This window comes from Nothobranchius furzeri, chromosome 2, assembly GCF_043380555.1.
Source record: "Nothobranchius furzeri strain GRZ-AD chromosome 2, NfurGRZ-RIMD1, whole genome shotgun sequence".
Classification (NCBI taxonomy): domain Eukaryota; kingdom Metazoa; phylum Chordata; class Actinopteri; order Cyprinodontiformes; family Nothobranchiidae; genus Nothobranchius; species Nothobranchius furzeri.
Window position 1 is genome coordinate 91,993,914 of NC_091742.1, and position 20,270 is coordinate 92,014,183.

At 45.6% G+C, this 20,270-nt stretch overlaps 1 protein-coding gene across 2 annotated transcripts; it reads left to right on the top strand.

Moving 5' to 3' along the window:
- Window positions 1-1,734: 1,734 nt before the first annotated feature.
- LOC107395687 (zinc finger protein OZF) lies at window positions 1,735-14,561 on the top strand. Of its 2 annotated transcripts, XM_054734808.2 has the most exons (4): window positions 1,735-2,110; window positions 2,432-2,544; window positions 2,676-2,788; window positions 10,323-14,561. In XM_054734808.2, exons 3-4 carry the CDS (start codon window positions 2,779-2,781, stop codon window positions 11,663-11,665), a joined length of 1,353 nt encoding a protein of 450 aa, XP_054590783.2. In that variant the 5' UTR covers window positions 1,735-2,110; window positions 2,432-2,544; window positions 2,676-2,778; the 3' UTR covers window positions 11,666-14,561. The 2 variants fall into 2 exon arrangements, with proteins under 2 accessions (XP_054590783.2, XP_070404386.1); XM_070548285.1 differs by lacking the exons at window positions 1,735-2,110; window positions 2,432-2,544 and having other exon boundaries at window positions 2,556-2,788.
- Window positions 14,562-20,270: the final 5,709 nt, after the last annotated feature.

Below are 20,270 nucleotides of genomic sequence, written 5' to 3' on the forward strand. Positions count from 1 at the left end.
GTCAAATGATCACATCATGCTAACTACAAAATTTTACAAGCTGATAAAGACACCTACAGGCAAAAGAATATGTCAAATAGTTTTTATAGACCTTATTAAACCACCAAGGTGCACAAAGTTGTTGAGCCTAAGAGGCTGCAAAGATTTTCTCAGAAGTCAAGCAGGTGGAACTGAGAACGCAGCTGGAATAGAAGATTTATTCTGGTTAGCTATTGGTTAAATATTTTTCTTGAGTTATCAGTATATACACACAGTGGTTAAACCGGCAGAAAATGATTTTATTTACATGTAGATTACCAAATTTGATTGGGACTGTCACGAGCTTAACTGGTGGAGTCAGAGACTCTCTTGGTCAGCTTGCTTCTCACACCAAACCTTCCGTCAGGAATCTTGGCGTGACCTTTGACCCAGCTCTCACCCTGGATTCTCATGTCAGTTCTCTTGTTCGCTCTTCCTTCTTCCATCTCAGGAACATTGCTAAGCTGAGTCACATTCTGTCTCGCTCTGAACTTGAGACAGTTATCCACACCTTCATCTCCTCACACTTAGACTACTGTAACTCTCTTTTCACGTGTCTGAGCAGAACCTCCCTGAACCGTCTACAGGTGGTTCAGAACGTCTGTGCTCGGCTTCTGACCAAGTCCTCCAAACACACCCACATCACCCCGCTTCTCCTCCAGCTTCACTGGCTGCCAGTCAACTTCAGGGTTCATTTCAACATCCTTGTTCTGGTCTATAGGGCCTTACATGGACAAGCACCATCTTACATTGGTGATCTTCTTAGTCCCTACACCCCCAGCAGGTCCCTGAGGTCCAATGATCAAAGCCTACTGGTTGTGCAACGCACCAGGCTAAAGACCAAAGGTGACAGATCATTTGCTGCTGTGGCCCCCAGACTCTGGAACTCTCTCCCCCTGAGCCTGACATCAATGGACTCAGTGGTCTCCTTCAAAAAGCAGCTGAAAACTAACCCGTTCAGGCTGGTTTTTACATGACCTTCATCACCACCCTCTTCTTATTCTGCTCTTATTCCGCCCTTTCCAGTATCCACTGGTTTTCCTCTTTCCCATTCATTTTCTCTCTTCTTTTCTTACATTTTTTCTTTTCTCCTTTTTAACATTTTTAAATCATTTTTGAAATCTTTTTATACCTACATAAGTTTTTTGTGTGAAGTGCCTTGTGATTTTTATCTTGAGAGGCGCCATATAAAATATTGCCGGCTTTGTCTTCTTCTTCTTCTTCTTCTTCTTCTTCTTCTTCTTCTTCTTCTTCTTCTTCTTCTTCTTCTTCTTCTTCTTCTTCTTCTTCTTCTTCTTCTTCTTCTTCTTCTTCTTCTTCTTCTTCTTCTTCTTCTTCTCCTCCTCCTCCTCCTCCTCCTCCTCCTCCTCCTCCTCCTCTCACTCAGAAGTCTGGGGACCGAATCCTGCCTGGGCCTTTTCTCCACCTTGCCACAAAAGGAAGTGCAATTTAAAGTTACCACTGCCAGGATTTGAACCTATTCTGTTTGTTTCTCTGGGCTGCTTCAATAAAAACAAAACAAAGACAAAAGCAACTAAGTATTTTTGATTTGGTTATGGGTCATACAATTACAAAAAGAAATTTGGTCATATTCAGATAATGGAACATCAAAAAGGAACGTATTTGACTCGTCTTTTTTATCCTGGGCTTTTGAAGAAACCACAAAGAAATGACAAATATATTTTAACAAATGGAAAAACGTTTTTAACTAATCGCCGTTATCAGTTATGCGCGGTTTATCAAACTCTGAACACAGGTGTTTTATTCTGCTCCAGCAGGTGGCGGTAGTGCACCTTTACGCTGGTCACCGACCACCGGAAAAAGCAGAAACCGGAAGCTGCTAGCAGAGCTAGCTTGTTGTTGTTCTGGTGTGTGAGGAGAATATTTGAGGCTCTGCAGTAAAAATGTCTTCACTTCAGTCTCTGGGAGAGTTGATCAGCTAAAGCGACTAACTGCTGCTGCTGCAGAAATCTTCTCACCAGGCTGTGGAAACTTTCTTCTCCTCCTCAACAACTTGGTGGAGTTCTTTCCAGAACCAGAGAAGATATTCTGCGGTCTTCGTGACAATCGGAGCTCCAGAATCAGGTTGTGGGTGAGAAAAGCTTTTCTCTAGACTTCCTGCCCTCTGGATCTGCTGCTGTTCCTTTGGCCTCTCTGAGAAACGCGCTCGTTTTGACGAGGCTGCAGTTTGCTTCCGATTCGGCAAATGGTTAAAGGGCAATTTCACCCAATTTTCCCAACTCTGACCAACTTTAATCTGCTCTAGCTCAACAACTACTACACCCACACTCTTCACACCTGTACTGGGTTATCCTACACTAATAGCAGATTGCATTAAACATAGTTTCTGAGTTGTGAAACTATAAGAAAGCCGGATTTATGCATTTGTAAAGAAAACCTGCTACCTCTTCAGGATCATCCATCAGCTGGGACTGATCCATCCTGCTCACACTCTCCGACGGAAACGCCCCGAATCTGAATGTGACTCTGGAGGAAAAAGCGGTTAGCTCTACTCCGTGAACTCAGGTGAGCAAAGGTCCTCTTTTCCAGACTGGATCTGTCCTCAGCTGATCAGAACCAAAGCGTTGGATCTTTAATCTCCTGCGTTGTTCTGAAGCAGCATCTTAATCAGCTCTCCTGCTTTGTTTCTATTGCAGCTGTTAGCTAAACACGGCTAAAGAAAACCTGCTACCACTTCAGGATCATCCATCAGCTGGGACTGATTCATCGTGTGTTCTTCACCACCTGGACCTGGACAGCATGGACACAGGTACTGGTGGATGAATGAATATATCATCACTGCATGGTGGGACATTACAGTGCCTCTCCCATGAGGTGTTATCATTAAAAAATGTCCGTGTTGTGTTTTAGTCTGCTGCAGCAGCTCGGTCCGAACCTCTCTGGTTCTTTCTTCACAGAGGAGAGAAGCTCCAGAGCTTTTGAACTATTGAACAACTTTAATTTTAACACAGCAGGACTTCAAGACGAGGAGGCAGTGATTGAATTTTATCTTTGTTTACTAAAATGATCAAACAAATGGTAAAAGAGCTCAGATGAAACTAAATGAAATTAAAAACCTGAAATCGAGAAAAAAGAAAAGAAAAATGCAAAACAATTAAAACACCTGGGTTAGTATGTCATTAAGTTTTTCTCTAGGAAAGATGGATCTAGTTTGTGAGTGGTTGAAATCACCCTGGTTGCTAGTTTGACGTCCACAATAAGAAGAGCTGGGTTTCAGGTCCTTATATTAAATGGGTTGTCTCTGCTAGACTCGGTGGCTGACATGTCAGCAGGTTTCTCCTCACAACGTGATGAAAAGAGAGCTGAGTCGATACGCGAAGCTCTTGATTGGTTGATCTATGTTCCCACCCTCATCTATGGTCACGAGCTTGGGTAGTGTCTGAAAAAACCAGAAACAATGTCCAAAACTAGTTTTCTCCACAGGGTGTCTGGGCTCTCCCTTAGAGATAGGGTGAGAAACACCATCATCTAGGACGGGCTTGTAGTAGATCTGCTGCTCCTCCACATCGAGAGGAGCCGTTGAGGTGGCTCAGGCATCTGATTATGATGCCTCCTTGTGAGGTTTTCCGGGCACACGTTCACCCAGGAGGATACCTAAAGGAAGAGTCAGGACACGCTGGAGGGACCATGTCTCTCTGCTGGCCAAGGAACGCCTTGGGATTACCCACCCCCACCCACCCCATTGGAGCTGTCCCAAGTAGGTGGGGAGAGGGACGTTTGGGCCTCCCTGCTTAAGCTTGGTTTATGCTTGACGCATTCACTTTCCGCACGGTGATGCGGCTCGCGGATGGAACGCGCTTCACAACTCGCAGCGTTTATGGTTCATGCGGCTCGTCTCTGCGGTGAGCCAATATTCTCCCAAACTGTAGGGGGCAGCATGGAGCTCTACGGCATGCACCCAACACTACACCATAGTAGAAGTAGAAATTACTGTTTACAACATGGCATTCCAGCATTTTTAACAGCGTTCTCGTCTTTTCCGAGCTATTTCTCTCCAAGAATTATTTACAACATGTTGATCACGGTGATCTTTGAGAGCTGAATCATACAAATGTCTGTATTTACAAACTCTGCCGTACTAGTTCTTGCCGGTCCGCCATGTTTTTCCGCGTCCGTCCATCCGCGTGGTTAGAAATTTTCCGAGGTGCGCGTTGCGGAAATTCTGGGCCGTGCGGAGGCGCGGTGGAGGGGCGTGGTTGTTAAAATGACGCAACTTTTCCGCGCGGAGCCGTGCGGACCTCGCAGACGCGTCAAGCATAAACCAACCTTTAGGCTGCTGCCCCCGCGGCCGACCCCGGAAAAGCGGCCGAAAATGGATAAATGGATTGATATTCCACATTTTAATGAGGGACCCTGGGCTCAGGAACACAAGCCTGAACAGGTTGATCCACAAAGTAAACCACTGAGTGTTTATAACAGTCAATTAAAGGAACAAATACAAATGAAAGTGCTAAAATCACAGCATGAATGTGTTGTGGGTACCAGAAAGTCTTATTTTGTTTTTGTTTAATTTTTGTGAGTTAAATTTCAAATCTACACGTTGTGGTTGTGCTACGCTGAGAATTCCTCTTAATCTCGAAACTGTATTTTTTATTTTTGTATATATTTGTAAGTCTATGTCTGTCTATTTTTGTCAATAACATAACCTGAACTTCAGAGTAACATGGGGTTTTGTTGGTCTGGAACTAGTAAGCCTACATTTTTTATTCACCTCCCAAGAAAAAGTCTCTCAATTCAAAAGAGTTTTCCTGTAATTTGAGTCGTTTCTGATTTCACCAACTTAAAGCATCAATCCAGGCGTCTCCAACCTTTTTGGGCTCGTGAGCTACTTAATGAAAGTACAGAAGAGCTGCCGCCATACGATGTGTTCAAGTCCATGTGTGAATGTGCTTATGTTAGTTGATTTCTCTGTATTTCAATACATCAATATTATAAAAAAGTACACGGAAGAAAGTGAGATTCTGAAAATCAATCCCAACAAAATATTTTGTTTATTAACTAATCAGATACTTTCAGATAATGAATAACAAATATACTTTCTGTGAATGATTAACCTGTTGTCAACAATAAATGCTTTGCTGCATTTATCGCTGACATTAAAGCAGGGTTGGAGGTTTAACCTTTTTCTCTGCCTCTGGATCAGCGGGTCTGACGAATGAGCAACACAGAGCAGAGAGAGAGAGATTTAAAAATCGTGTTTTATTCCTAAATGGGACAATCAGCTGAAACTGTTGAGGAAAATTTGTTGAAACTAAATCACTGGAGATGTCCAGAGTTTGGAAGCCTGTTAATTGTGTTAATAAGCGAAGGGCATTTAATTTGCTTTAACAACATATTTACGCAGATAGGACTTTACAGAAGAGACAAAAACAGTTCAGAGGATCTTTCATGGATGTACAATCAAAGAGTCTGAGTACCTGGCCCGGAGGGTTACTGGGGTCCCACCCTGGCGCCAGGCCTGGGGTTGGGGCCCGTGAGCGAGCGCCTGGTGGCCGGGCTTCCGCCCATGGGGCCCGGCCGGGCCCAGCCCGAACTGGATACATGGGCTCATCCAACTGTGGACCCACCACCCGCAGGAGGAGCATGAAGGGTCCGGTGCAATGCGAATCGGGTGGCAGACCGAGGCGGGAGCCTTGGCGGTCCGATCCCCAGACAAGGAAACTGGTTTTTGGGACATTGAACGTCACCTCGCTGGCGGGGAAGGAGCAGGAGCTTGTTGCAGAGGTTGAGCAGTACCGGCTAGATATAGTTGGACTCCCCTCGACAGATAGCATTGGCTCTGGAACCCAAGTCCTTGAGAGGGGTTGGACAGTCTCCTTTGCTGGAGTTGCTCCGGGTGAGAGGCGGAGGGCTGGGGTTGGCTTTTTGTTAGCCCCAAGACTCTCTGCCTGTGTGTTGGGGTTTATCCCGGGGGACGAGAGGGTTGCTTCCCTGCGCCTTCGGGTCAGGGAATGGGTCCTGACTGTTGTTTGTGCTTATGGGCAAAATATCAGTTCGGTGTACCCACCCTTTTTGGAGTCCCTGGGATGAGTAGTGCTCCATCAGGGGACTCCCATTGTCCTGCTGGGGGACTTCATTGCTCACGTGGGCAATGACAGCATGACCTGGAGGGGTGTGATTGGAAGGAACGGGCCGCCTGATCTGAACTCGAGTGGTGTTTCGTTATTAGACTTCTGTACAAGCCACAGTTTGGCCATAACGAACACCATGTTCGAACATAAGGATGCCCATCGGTACACTTGGTACCAGGGCAGCCTAGGTCGCAGGTCGATGATAGACTTTGTAGTCATTTCATCTGACCTGCCGCCGTATGTTTTGGACACCCGAGTGGAGATAGGAGCGGAGCTGTCAACTGATCACCACCTGGGGGTGAGTTGGATCAGGGGAAGATGCCGCGTAGACCTAGCAGACCCAAACGCATAGTGAGGGTATCCTGGGAACGCCTGGCAGAAGAACCTGTCAAGACGGTCTTCAACTCCCACCTCCGGCAGAGCTTTGACCACATCCAGAGAGCAGTGGGGGACATTGACTCTGAGTGGGCCTTGTTCCACTCTGCGATTGTTGAGGCGGCTGTTGCTAGCTGTGGTCGCAAGGTGGCCGATGCCAGTCGTGGTGACAACCCCCGTACCCGCTGGTGGACACCAGAGGTTCGGGGAGCCATCAGGCTGAAGAAGGAGGCCTACAGGGCGTGACTGGTCTGTGGGTCTCCAGAGGCAGCAGACAGGTACTGGATAGCAAAGCGGGGTGCAGCAATGGCAGTTGCCGAGGCAAAATCTCAGTTGTGGGAGGAGTTTGGTGAGGCCATGGAGAAAGACTATCAATCGGCTCCAAAGAGGTTCTGGCAAACTGTCCGGTGCCTCAGGAGAGGAAGGCAGCAACTCGCTTGCACTGTTTACAGTGGGGATGGGGAGCTGCTGACATCAACTGGGGCAATAGTCGGACGGTGGAAGGAATAGTTTGAGGAGCTCCTCAATCCCACCTACGCGCATTCCAAGGAGGAACCAGAGCCGGGAGACCTGGGGACGGACTGTCCAATCTCGGGGGCAGAAGTTGTTGAGGTAGTCAAACAACTTCATAGCGGCGGAGCCCCGGGGGCGGATGAGATTCGTCATGGGTATCTCAAGGCTATGGATGTTGTAGGGCTGTCGTGGTTGACACATCTCTACAACATTGCGTGGTCATTGGGTGCAGTTCCTGTGGAGTGGTAGACCGGGGTGGTGGTCCCCATCTTTAAGAAGGGTGACCTGAGAGTGTGTTCCAATTATAGGGGGATCACACTCCTCAGCCTCCCTGGAAATGTCTACTCCAAGGTACTACTGGAGAGGAGGGTCCAATCGATAGTTGAATCTCAGATTGAGGAGGAGCAATGTGGTTTTCGTCCTGGCCGTGGAACTGTGGACCAACTCTTTACCCTTGCAAGGGTGATGGAGGGTCATGGGAGTTTGCCCAACCAATCCACATGTGTTTTGTGGATTTGGAGAAGGCTTATGACTGTGTCCCCATGGGCACCCTGTGGGGGACGCTCCAGGAGTATGGGGTGGATGGCTTTCTGTTAAGGGCCATTCAGTCCCTTTACCAGAGCAGCGTGATTTTGGTCCGCGTAGACAGTAGTAGGTTGGACCTGTTCCCGGTGAGGGTTGGACTCTGCCAGGACTGCCCTTTGTCACCGGTTCTGTTCATTACCTTTCTGGACAGAATTTCTAGGCGCAGCCGTGGAGTGGAGTGTGCCGAGTTTGGTGGCAGGAGAATCTCATCTCTGCGTTTTGCGGATGATGTGGTCTTCCTAGCTTCATCCAGCTCTGACCTTCAGCTGTTGCTGGGTAGGTTCGTGGCCGAGTGTGAAGCGGCTGGGATGAGGATCAGCACCTCCAAATCTGAGACCATGGTTCTCGACCGGAAGAGGATGGCTTGCCAACTCCGGGTCGGGAGTGTAGCGTGATGAATTGTCCATTTCTGACCTAAAAGGCCCTGCTCTGTTTTGCTCTGCTCAAAGCAAAACCAGAAGTTTCTGACACTAACCTAGTCTGCATGAGATATTGCTCAAGGTCATGCATCTGCTTCTAAACTGTTTCTTCCTTTCCAGCTCAAGAGAAGAATGAAGACAATGTACTCTTTTTTTTAATAAATCAGAAGAACTCTATTTTTAATAAAGCTAATGAAACAACGTGTTAGTCCAATAACAAAATGTGAACCAATCTGTGAAATGACAATGTTATGATCAGTAGTGATAATAAGTAATATAACTTTAAATATTTCCACTAGACATTCTCATCCACGTAATGTTAGGTCAGATGACACATGTCCTTTTTCGGATCCAATCAGAGCCTTTCAGATCTGACGCGAGGCCTGGTTATGGTGGTGCTTGTTAAATCCCCTCTTGGTGTCCCTTTTTGATTCGACCGTAAATCAAAACATCCAAATTATAAAACTATGCCCACGTCATCTTAAACTTCAGTTCAAAGCTTTCTAGAGAAGTTGTCCGAGAGGCCAATCCGTAACTTTACTCCTCAGCCGAAAGAACCTAACGACAAGCTGGATTAAATCTGTTGCAAGTTTCACCTGCTGCAACGGTTCCTTTCAGAATAAAAGCTGAATCATCACGACCCCTTTTTGGATCTCGCTAGATGCCAATAAAACTTTCGTGACCCGGAAGTATCTCAAGACTGGTCTGGTGGCCAACCGCTGCTTTTCCTACCGGCTTCGGTTCCAGAGAAGGTCAAGCTGGACCTCGACATTCCTGATCTGACGGGGACTTCCGCAAAGGGTACATTGGCCAGCAGAATGGCGTCTCATTGTGTGTTATAAATCTCCAAACCAAGCTTAGCGTGAAACGTCATCTTCACTCCCATCAGAACTAATTGTTTCTCCAGATTTGCTGGTTCTGAACAACACTCCACACTACACCATCCATCTTGCCTCATTCACACCGAGATCCATCCATCAAATAGTGTTTAGTGTTTAAAGTTAAGTCTAGTTTTAATTTGTTTAGTAATAAATCTTTTAAACTTTTAAAACTTGACTCTCTTTCTTTTGTCTCTTAGTTAATACGAAGTGGTTACATAATTCCTGCAATAAAATGTTCCAATCTTCTGGTTTAAATTATCCAAAGGTCCATAAGATTGATTTAATATTTCCTATGGAATCTCACATTTTATGGTTCAATAAATAACGTGTAAATTTAATCATTACAGGAGAGAGGTCCTACCTCAAGTGGAGGAGTTTAAGTATCTCGGGGTCTTGTTCACGAGTGAGGGAAGGAGGGATCGGGAGATCGACAGGCAGATTGGTTCGGCGTCTGCAGTGATGCAGACGCTGAGCCGATCTGCCGTGGTGAAGAGGGAGCTGAGCCAGAAAGCCAGGCTCTCGATTTACCGGTCGATCTACGTCCCAATCCTCACCTATGGTCATAAGCTTTGGGTAATGACCGAAAGAACGAGATCGCGGATACAAGCGGCCGAAATGAGTTTCCTCCGTAGGGTGGCCGAGCTCAGCCTTAGAGATAGGGTGAGGAGCTCGGACATTCGGGAGGGACTCGGAGTAGACCCGCTGCTCCTCCGGATCGAAAGGAGTCAGTTGAGGTGGTTTGGGCATCTGATCTGGATGCCTCCCTGGGGATGTGTTTCGGGCATGTCCTGCTGGCAGGAGGCCCCCTGGTCGACCCAGGACACATTGGAGAGGTTACATCTCCAATCTGGTCCGGGAATGCCTCGGGGTCCTGCCGGAGGAGCTGGTGGAGGTGGCCGGGGAGAGGACGGTCTGGAGCTCCCTAGATGTGATGCTGCCCCCGCGACCCGGATAAGCGGAGGAAGACGACGACTACTTTACAGTCGCCCACAATATTTTATTGAGGATGTTTTTCTGAAACCAGGTCTGTATGACCGACGTCACCTCGTCTTTAGAAGCACCTGCAGCCGCTGATATCAGAAACGGGGATCCGCGCTGAAACCTGAGCAATTAATCCATTCCACATATTTCCAGTAGGACACATTTGCCGAAAGATTTGTGCAATAATCAGATTTTATCTCACTTCCACAAAATGCTAATTTTACATGAGATATTACGAGAACCGGGGAAGGCTTGCCATCAAATTAGAAATCCGGCCCTTGTTAAGTACAAGTCAGGCTGGGCAGCTCACTGGCTGCTTCCAGGCCAGCGACTTTCAAGAGTTACCGGTAGCTCACGACCAACATGTTGGAGACCCCTGCAATAACACAACTCTCATATGTGTGAATTTAAAGTTACAGCAGTCTGTAATTCACGTTATGTGTTTCTGTTTCCTACAGGTGTTCAACAGATGGTGCAGGTTAAAGAAGATCCTGAAGAACAGAGTGCGGGTGTGGAACAGCAGGACCCAGAACATCTCCACATAAAGGAGGAAAATGAGGAACTCTGGACCAGTCTTAGGGGAGAGCGTCTCTGTTTGAAGGAGGAGACTGATTCTGCCTGGTTTCAGTTCAGTGCTGTTTCTATAAAGAGTGAGGATGATGAAGAGAAACCTCTGGTCTCACAGCTTCATCAGCAGCAAATAGAAGACAGAGATGTTCCAACCAGCAGCTCATCTGACCAGATGACAGCAGAAATTTGTGGAGTATCAGGAACTAGCAGGAATCCAGATCTGAACCCTCATGAACAAACATCTGATTCTTCAGAGACTGAAGTTAGTGGAGATGATGATAAGAATCTAGACTCTGGGATGTCAGACTCTGGGTCTGAAACTGGAGACGAAGACCATGACTGGAATGAGAAAAGGTCTTCTGAGTCAGATGTTAAGACAGTCAACATATCTTTTAGCTGCCTTGAGTGCGGTGAACAATTTCATGACAAGCAGTCTCTCCAGAAACATGTGAGAGTAACCAGTCATTCAGTAATCAGATCTTCCAGCTTTTGGGGTAAGAAGAAATCGGTTAGACTTAAGCAACCCGTAGACTCATATAGGGAAGTTCAGAAAGAACTAAAATCATTTAGTTGTGGTGACTGTGGAAAAATATTTAGTACAAAATCAAGTTTTAACAGACACCAGAGAATCCACACAGGACAGAAACCTTTTGTCTGTGAGCTATGTGGACAAAGATTTACCCGTAAGTCAAATTTAAACAGTCACGTGAGAGTCCACACAGGACAGAAACCCTTTTCCTGTGAGCTCTGTGAACAAAGATTTACCCGTAAGTCAAATTTAGACAGTCACATGAGAGTCCACACAGGACAGAAACCTTTTGTCTGTGAGCTCTGTGGAAAAAGATTTACCCAAAAGTCGACTTTAAGCGATCACATGAGAGTCCACACAGGACAGAAATCTTTTGTCTGTGAGCTCTGTGGAAAAAGATTTACCCAAAAGTCGCATTTAAGTGATCACATGAGAGTCCACACAGGACATAAACCTTTTGCCTGTGAGCTCTGTGGACAAAGATTTAAACAGAATTCAGGTTTAAACCATCACATGAGAATCCACACAGGGCAGAAATCTTTTGTCTGTGAGCTCTGTGGGAAAAGATTTACCCAAAAGTCGAATTTAAACACTCACATCAGAGTCCACACAGGAGATAAACCTTTTTCTTGTGAATTCTGTGGAGAAAGATATGGACAAAAGAACAATTTATTCAAGCACATGAGAATCCACACAGGATAGAAACCTTCTGTTTGTGAGCTCTGTGGACAAAGTTAAAGTGACTGTTTGTACATTCCCTGGCAATAGTGGGCAGTACAAACCTAAATGATTGCAAGCAAGCAGTATGTTTGTGTTCAAGTATGACTTGACCAATGTATGGCTATTAGGGTCAAAAACCTCTGCACTTTTCAAACATGTACTTCATCAGATCTCTGCTGTGGGGGTGGGGGTTGGGTGTTTGTGCTCCCGACTGACCCATCTTCAGTTGTGTTAAGTATTTATGCTTCTGTGTTTTTACACAGCTTTTAACTCATTCACTGCCAGCCGTTTCCTGATCAGAAAGGCGCTTTGCTGTCACTTTATTTTTAAGAGTCACAGAACGTTGCGCGCTAGGATGATGCCAACACCAAAACTAACAAAACAAAGAGTAGACTCACCACTTAAATCAGGAAGAATCCGCGAGTTTCAAGCATTATCCATTTTTTCGTATTCCGTTGTTGAATTATGATCGGCAGAAGCTTTTCCGGTTCGAGCTTCACTTTTTTTACAGCAACGGTCCAAAACGATCTCCTAACACATGGATTTTCTGCTTCCTGATCACATGATGTGACATACGCAGATGAAGATCGGCTTTAGAGCTGGGATGTTTGTTCTCACGGTGAGTCCATCCATCTATCCATTTTCATCCGCTTATCCTGAGTCGGGTTGTTGGGGCAGTAGCCTAAGGCAAGAGGCCCATACTTCCCTCTCCCAGCCACTTGGGCCAGCTCCTCCAGGGGAATCCCAAGGCGTTCCCTGGCCAGGTGAGAGACATAGTCCCTCCACCGTGTCCTGGGTCTACCTTTAGGGCTCCTCGTCTCCTCCCGGTTGGACGTGCCCGGAAAGGAGGCATCCTGACCAGATGCCCGAGCCACCTGAACTGGCTCCTCTCGATATGGAGGAGCAGCAGGTCTACTCCGAGCCCCTCCTGAATGACCGCGCTTCTCACCCTATCTCTAAAGCCTGGTTTATGCTTCTCCATCAGCTCCGCAAGGGACAGACACGCACGGATTGACAGAAGCGTTTTGCTCTCATACTTCTCCGTCTCCTGGAAAGTGTTGCAAAGCAATTGCCCGGCAGGACCACAGAGGGCGTAGCGCTGTTCTGTGGTATCCTGTCATGTATCGGTCCAAGATGGTGTGTTTATATTGTGTTTTTTGTGTGTATAAGAGACGGAGAAGCATAAATCAGGCTTTAGGGAGAACCCAGCCACTCTTCGAAGAAAACTCATTTTGGCCGCTTGTATCCGCAATCTCGTTCTTTCCGTCACTACCGAAAGCTCATGACCAAAGGTGAGGGTAGGAACGTAGATTGACTGGTAAATCGAGAGCTTCACCTTCTGGCTCAGCTCTCTCTTCACCACGACAGACCGGTACAACACCCGCATCACTGCAGATGCAGCACCAATCCGCCTATCGATCTCATGCTCCAGTTTTCCCCTCACTCGTGAACAAGACCCCGAGATACTTAAACTCCTCCCCTTGAGGCAGGACCTCATCCCTGACCTGGAGAAGGCATTCTACCCTTTTCCGAATCAAGACCATGGTCTCAGATTTAGAGGAGCTGATTCTTATCCCAGCTGCTTCACACTCGGCTGCGAACTGCTCCAGCGAAATCTGAAGATCACGTTCTGATGAAGCCAACAGGACCACGTCATCTGCAAAAAGCAGAGACCTGATCCTCAGGGCACCAAAACGGATGCCCTCCACACCTTGGCTGTGCCTCGAAATCCTGTCCATAAAGGTTATGAACAGAAACGGTGACAAAGGGCAGCCTTGGCAGAGTCCAACTCTCACTGGGAACGAGCACGACTTACTGCCGGCAATGCGGACCAAGCTCTAACACCAGTCATACAGAGACCTAACAGCCGATATCAGAGGGCGTGGTACCCCATACTCCCGGAGTACCCCCCACAGGGCCCCCCGAGGGACACGGTCAAATGCCTTCTCCAAATCCACAAAACACATGTAGACTGGTTGGGCAAATTCCCACACACCCTCTAGGATCCCCTGACTCTGCCAGACTTTCCCTGCAGACCCTCGCAATATGTTTCGGCCTGCCTGGTCTGACCGGCATCCTCCCCCACCATCTGAGCCAACTCACCACCAGGTAGTTGTCAGTTGACAGCTCAGGTGATTCTCATTTTTTTCTATACATGGAATCCATCCTTTGCTTCAGTTTTCACCAAACACAATAAAATATAGATCCATTGCATATTATTGTTTACATCAAGGTAACTGAGCACATCCACACTAGCTGTAGGGCTAGAACCCCGTCACCAGCCGTTACCCAGAGCTGTTTCTCCATGATTTAAGCTAACAAAATAAAACCTAGGGATTTAAATATGACTACTTTAGATTATTTAACACATCTTGGTGTAGATGAACAAAAAATAAACATCTCTAAGCTAATGATGTTTAGCACAAAACTTCCAGATGAGTTTGAAATAGCTAGCTAGCTAGACGACAGTCCTCAGAACTGGCTGTCTGGAGTTCGCACAGCTGAACCAAATGAGTGTAAGGAGCATAATTATATAATAAAAGTCCTTAGATGGCAGCTATAATTTGTTAGTTTCTGGACATGTGAGGTAGATATTTTACTTTAAATCTGTCACAAGTCTGTCTCCCACTATGTGGATGGTTTAGCCACTAGAACTGCCTTTAGTTTATTTTATTAGCCGGAAACCTATAAAATTTAATTTTCTGTTCTTCATTCATCTACTTGTGCAGCCTACAGTACTGTGTGTGTTTTCTAGTTTTAGTCTTCAGTGTTTCGTATCTAATTCTATTGTTCATTTTTGTTTTGTCCTTTATTGCTGGAAAACATATTCAGTTGCCTTTGTTTGGCAAATGTGCTATATAAATAAAGCTGTCTTGTTTAGTCAAGTCTCAGTTTTTCACAGATTCCATCCTAAGCTTCAGTCCTAACCAAGATGATAAAATATGTACTTTTTAAAGATTTAAGTCACCAAGTTTGGTTAAAAAGATCTACAACAAAAAAGAAAAAACTGTCAAATTTAACTCACTTTTTGTACGTTATGTCCAGAGAACTTGTTTTCAGGGTGAATTGTCAGGTCTTCAGATAGTGACGAATCCTAAGCTTCTGTCTTAACAAAGATATGAAAATGTGAGTGTTTTTGAGATTTAATTTGTCTCGTGATTCTGCCAAACTTGTTAGATGAGAAGGAAACCAGACAAAATTAAAGATTAAAGCAGTTTTAACTATCAAATATAAAAAGTAGTACATGAGTAATGTTCCCCACAGGCATAACTGGAGACCTCTAAGCCAAAGCGAACTGCCCGTGTGTCCCTGAGGTCTGAAGAGACGGCTCTCTGATTATAGTTTTCTGTAGCCACTGTTACGGCCCAGGGCCATTTGGGTTATTTTTTTCCCGTGTGTGTGAGAGGAGATGCAGCACCTGTCTCCCATCTCACTAAATTGCCTCCCAATTAGACTCCCCCAGCTGATCCTGTTTTTGTTTAATGACGCTGTCACAAGGGAGCTAGCGCTAAGCTAACTCAGCTATTTCCTAAAAGGACTCTGTAACCTGCCGTTTTGCTAGCGTGGTGAAACCTAAGAAGCTTTTGAGGATTGTTACTGGACTGGATAACTGACGTCAGAACCCAGAAAGTCACTCTGATAAAACTATAATTTGTGCATTACCACCATCGACATACATATATGGACAATGGGTTTCCATAGACTCCAATAATAAGTTTTTGTACTAAAATGGGAGGTGGCCACCACTGCCATTTTGACCGTGTCACAGGTTCCGTCAAGCCCAGACAATTCCATAAAAGGGAAGAGAGGTGGAGCTGAGGGTGGGGCTGTAAGATCAACTGACGACACCCGGTCAAACTAGCTACAAGCTAACCTGAAGCTAACCCAAAGCTAATGCGAAGGTGGGAGCTAAGCTAACGGAGGTAGCAACCTAGCTACAACCGGAGTTAACTGTGCACAACACCAGAGCTTCTGAGTCAGAGATACGCCGGGCTGACCGCTGGGTAAAACCGGGTGGAACACAGAGGTCTCTGAGACCTCCACAAGCCGGCAGCTGCACAGCAGACAAGCGCCGCTGCGATCTTAGATGCGCAGAGCTGCCGCTGGGGAGAACCGGGTGGAAAGGTTTCCATCCCAGAGCTCCAGAAGCAGTCAGCCCGCGCAGCAGACAGAAGCCGCGATCAGACAGAGATGCACCGAGCTGCGGGGAGGCGAGAACGGGTGGAAAACATCGGTCTCCCGAGAGCTCCACTAGCCGATAGTCAGACCCCAGCTCCACCAACATGTTATATTTCAACCCATTTTCTAAAGTGCAGCATTATGTTAAATGCACTGAGTTTTACCCTATTACATTTAAATTTCATGGTTAAACAGTACATGCTAAAATCTAAGCTCAGCTCGGCAGTGACCTAAAATACATAAATACAATTTTACTTACCGAAAAAAATGAAGTGGAGACTCCTTGGACGCTCTATTAGTGCAATTAATTCCACAGCAAGTCATTTTGTCCAACAATTGCACACAAAAAATCCAAAAAAGAATACACAAACACAGAGACTCAAAATCCCGGAGCAGTTTCCAGGCCAGACCGAGGCTCTACTGAGGCCTTTCCACGGAGCTAGCTCTGTGGTCACGTGGGTCTGATGCTCATTAATTATACAGAATTTTAGGCTTTTAATACACTTAAAAAGAAGAGTGAGAAAAAAATTCACCCCCCTCAGAGTTGTCATGAGTGTAAACTAGATCATTTAAACAAAAAACATGTTTTGATACCAGGCTGTAAACATGTTTTTTCTGCTGCGAAATTGGTAATTTTAACATGGGAGTCAATGAGGATTTGCTCGCTTCTGACACCAGTCCCTAGTGGATGAGGGTGGAACTGCAATTTTTGGTACTTCTTGGTTGAGACCAATTTCTGAGCCGCATTGTGGGGGCTTGGTTACCACAGCTCGGACAGATGGCAAAGGAGAACCAAAGTGACCAAGAATGCAAAAATAAAAAAGACAAGACACTACAACAGTAAATGGTAGTTCCCATGTAGACACATACACAGTAAGCATTATGGATAGGGGGTTGGGAGTCACTGTGGAAGTAATAATACATAAAAAGTATCGGCTGTTCTGCTACAACTACTATTTACTGTCTAAGTGATAGATATCTGTAAGTACAACCATAAACATGTACACACACATGTACAAATGTACATACATCAGGTGTATTATGCATGGAGTACTGACCGTAGAGTTAAAGTGGCTGGGTGACTCATGAATGTGTTGTAAATCCTAACTGCTGACAGGATGAATGATCTACTGAAGCGATCCTTCCTGCGGCGGGGGTGTAGCAGTCTCTGACTGAAGGAGCTGCTCAGTGCACCCACCGACTCATGCAGAGGGTGGTGTGGGTTTTTCATGATGAACGGCAGCTTGGCTAACATCTTCCTCTCGCCCACCACCACCGCAGACTCCAGAGGGCATCCCAGTACAGAGCTAGCTGCTGCTGGCCCTATCTGCACATCTGCTCCCCCAACAGGCCACTGTTAGGGACCGAGATGGTCAGCAGCTTCTTAGCAGCAGCTTCTCCGATCATGTCCACAGCAGCTGAGAGCATTACAGTTTTTCTCAGTTGCTTTGGTGCATTTCTCTCAACAGAATTAAACTTTGCACAACAGTTAGTTCAACCTCCAAAACATGTAGTCGTTTTGGCACAACCTAGTGGCGGTTTCATGTTCATGAAGCAGTTGAGTAAGTACAAATGTATAAAGAATGGTCACTTTTGACTTTCTATTCATCACTATCTCCTTGCTTTTATCATGAATGTCACAATTATTTATACTTGTACCGGCTGAATAGTAATTGTCCTTACAACTAATAGTCTTCATTTCATTGCTTGTGCCATTGCACTCAAAATTGTTGAACATCTTGTCAAACAACTTGTACACCCATTTTGAAAAGCCTATTTTAAGGAGTTTCCATGGAAATCTCCATAAATTACTTTTCTCAGGTGGACCTTATCTCACACTAATGAAAATTGGTGTGTGTCCTGGTGACATTCGGACCAATTATGTAGTGGTTTGGGATAATGTTGGCTTCCATCACTCTGCCCTCGCTCCCTTCATTCATCATAAATGTGTAGAAAATGAAGACAGGGTTGTACTTGCACACATATTTTGGCTTCTGTGGAGCTCTACCACCAGTCACCTGTGTTTCTTTTCAAAAACGTCTCCATAATGCTCACATTGTAATGGCCTAGAGTGGCTGACTGAACTCCAAAATTAATTAAATTATTTTGTGGTCCACAAGGTATTGCTGAGGGCCCTTGGTTGGGCCGGGACCCAATTAAGAATCACTGACTTAAGTGACTTAATGGTGGCCACGTCCAGCAGGATAATGCTCCATGTCATAAGGCTCAAATAATTTCAGACTGGTTTCTTGAACATGACAATGAGTTCACTGTACTCAAACGGCCTCCACAGTCACCAGACCTCAATCCAATAGAGCCCCATTGGGATGTGGTGGAACGGGAAATTTGCATGGACGTGCAGCCGACAAATCTACAGCTACTGCGTGATGTTATCATGTAAATATAAACCAACATCTCTGAGGAAACATAACATCTATGAAAGTTTCCATGTTTTCATAGAGCTCATTCCACGGAAACAGCTAGGGTCTCTAATGGCCATCTGTCTCAGTGATGCAGGGGACTGTTCTGTTCGGGTCCTGCTGGACCTGACTGCAGCCTTTGACACTGTTGACCATCACCTGCTACTGGAGAGGCTGAGAGACTGGGTAGGCCTATCAGGATCTGTTCTGAAGTGGTTCTCTTCATATCTGTCTGAGTGTTATTTCTCTGTGACTGTCTCCAATTATAGGTCCTACACCACCTTCCTCACCCATGGTATCCCACAAGATTCTGTGCTGGGGCCTATACCCTTCCTCCTCTATCTGCTTCCTCTTCAGCACATCCTGAGATCTTTTAAAGAAATTTCCTACCATCTTTGCGTGGATGACATCCAACTGTACATCTCCTTTTAAGCCCCATGAGATGTCTAAGCTGCACCAGGCTAAAGACCAAAGGTGACAGATCATTTGCTGCTGTGGACCCCAGACTCTGGACCTCTCTCCCTGAACCTGAGATCAGTAGATTCAGTGGTCTCCTTTAAAAAACAGCTGAAAGTTCACTTTTCCAGGCTGGTTTTTGCGTGACCTTCATCACCACCCTCTCCTTATTCTGCTCTTATTCCACATTTCCCAGGATCCACTGATTTCCCCTCCTTCCTATTAATTTTCTCTCTCGATTTCCTTACATATTTTTTTATTCAGAATTTTTATTAATTTCCTTTTTTTTTCATTTTAAACATATATTGGGGTGACGGTGGCACAGGAGTTAAGTGCTCGCCCTGTAATCAGAAGGTTGCAGGTTCAAGCCCCGCTCAGTCTGTCGCTGTCGTTGTGTCCTTGGGCAAGACACTTAACCCACGTTGCCTGCTGGTGGTGGTCGGAGGGACTGGTGGTGCCAGTGCTCGGCAGCCTCGCCTCTGTCAGTGCACCCCAGGGAAGCTGTGGCTACATCGTAGCTCATCCCCACCAGTGTGTGAATGTGTGTGTGAATGGGTGAATGACTGATTGTGTTGTAAAGCGCCTTGAGGGGTTCCATGACTCTAGAAGGCGCTATATCAAATACAGGCCATTTATATATATTTAATACGTTTTTGAAATCTTTTTTATACTTTTTTGTTTTGTTTTTGTGAAGCGCCTCGTGATTTTTATCTGAAGAGGTGCTACATAAAAGATTGTTTTCCTTCTATCTTTCAGTGCCTTGTTGAATCACGAAGGATTAAGACAGTTCTGAAAGCAAAAGGAGGTCCAACCCAGTACTAGCAAGGTGTACCCAATAAAGTGGTTTCATGAGCAACATCATAGATGTCATGTTTCTTTCTATGTGAGCCCCCGAGGACAAAACACATTTACTGATTTGTAACAAATGTTTACAAAATCTTTGCCAATTGTGAACAATGTTTTACACATTTACATCTTCACTTGTTTCCAGCAATGAAAGGGAGTTTCATGTGATTGTCATTTTGCTGGAGGTTGAACGATCTGATGAAGTACTCCTTTGAAAATTGCACTCCCAGGGATTTTTGTCCCTAATGTCCATCTGTTGCCACAATGACTTTCTTACAATGATTTAGCTATATACTGCTCCTTATAGAGCTCCGGGAGTTGACGTCACTTCTCACGGCATGCAACAGTTCAAATCGAAACGGCGCCATATTGCCCGCAGCTGGACTATTTGTTATTGTCAGAAAACTCAAACGGGAAATATGGTAGATTCCTGTTGTGCCCCAGGATGCAGAACAGGCGCGGATGACATAAGGAATGAGCCATCTACAGGATTCCCCAAGATCCAGAGCACTACAAACGTTGGATCATTGTAATAAAACACACTAGTGACCGGGCAAAAATGAAGCTGTGGGATCCCGTGAGTAAAAGTTTTCACTTATGCAGCGACCGCTTCATATCAGGTACTTAAACCAACGTTTCCTCAACTGTGTATGGTATTTATTTTAAATGCTTTTATTACGATTCTT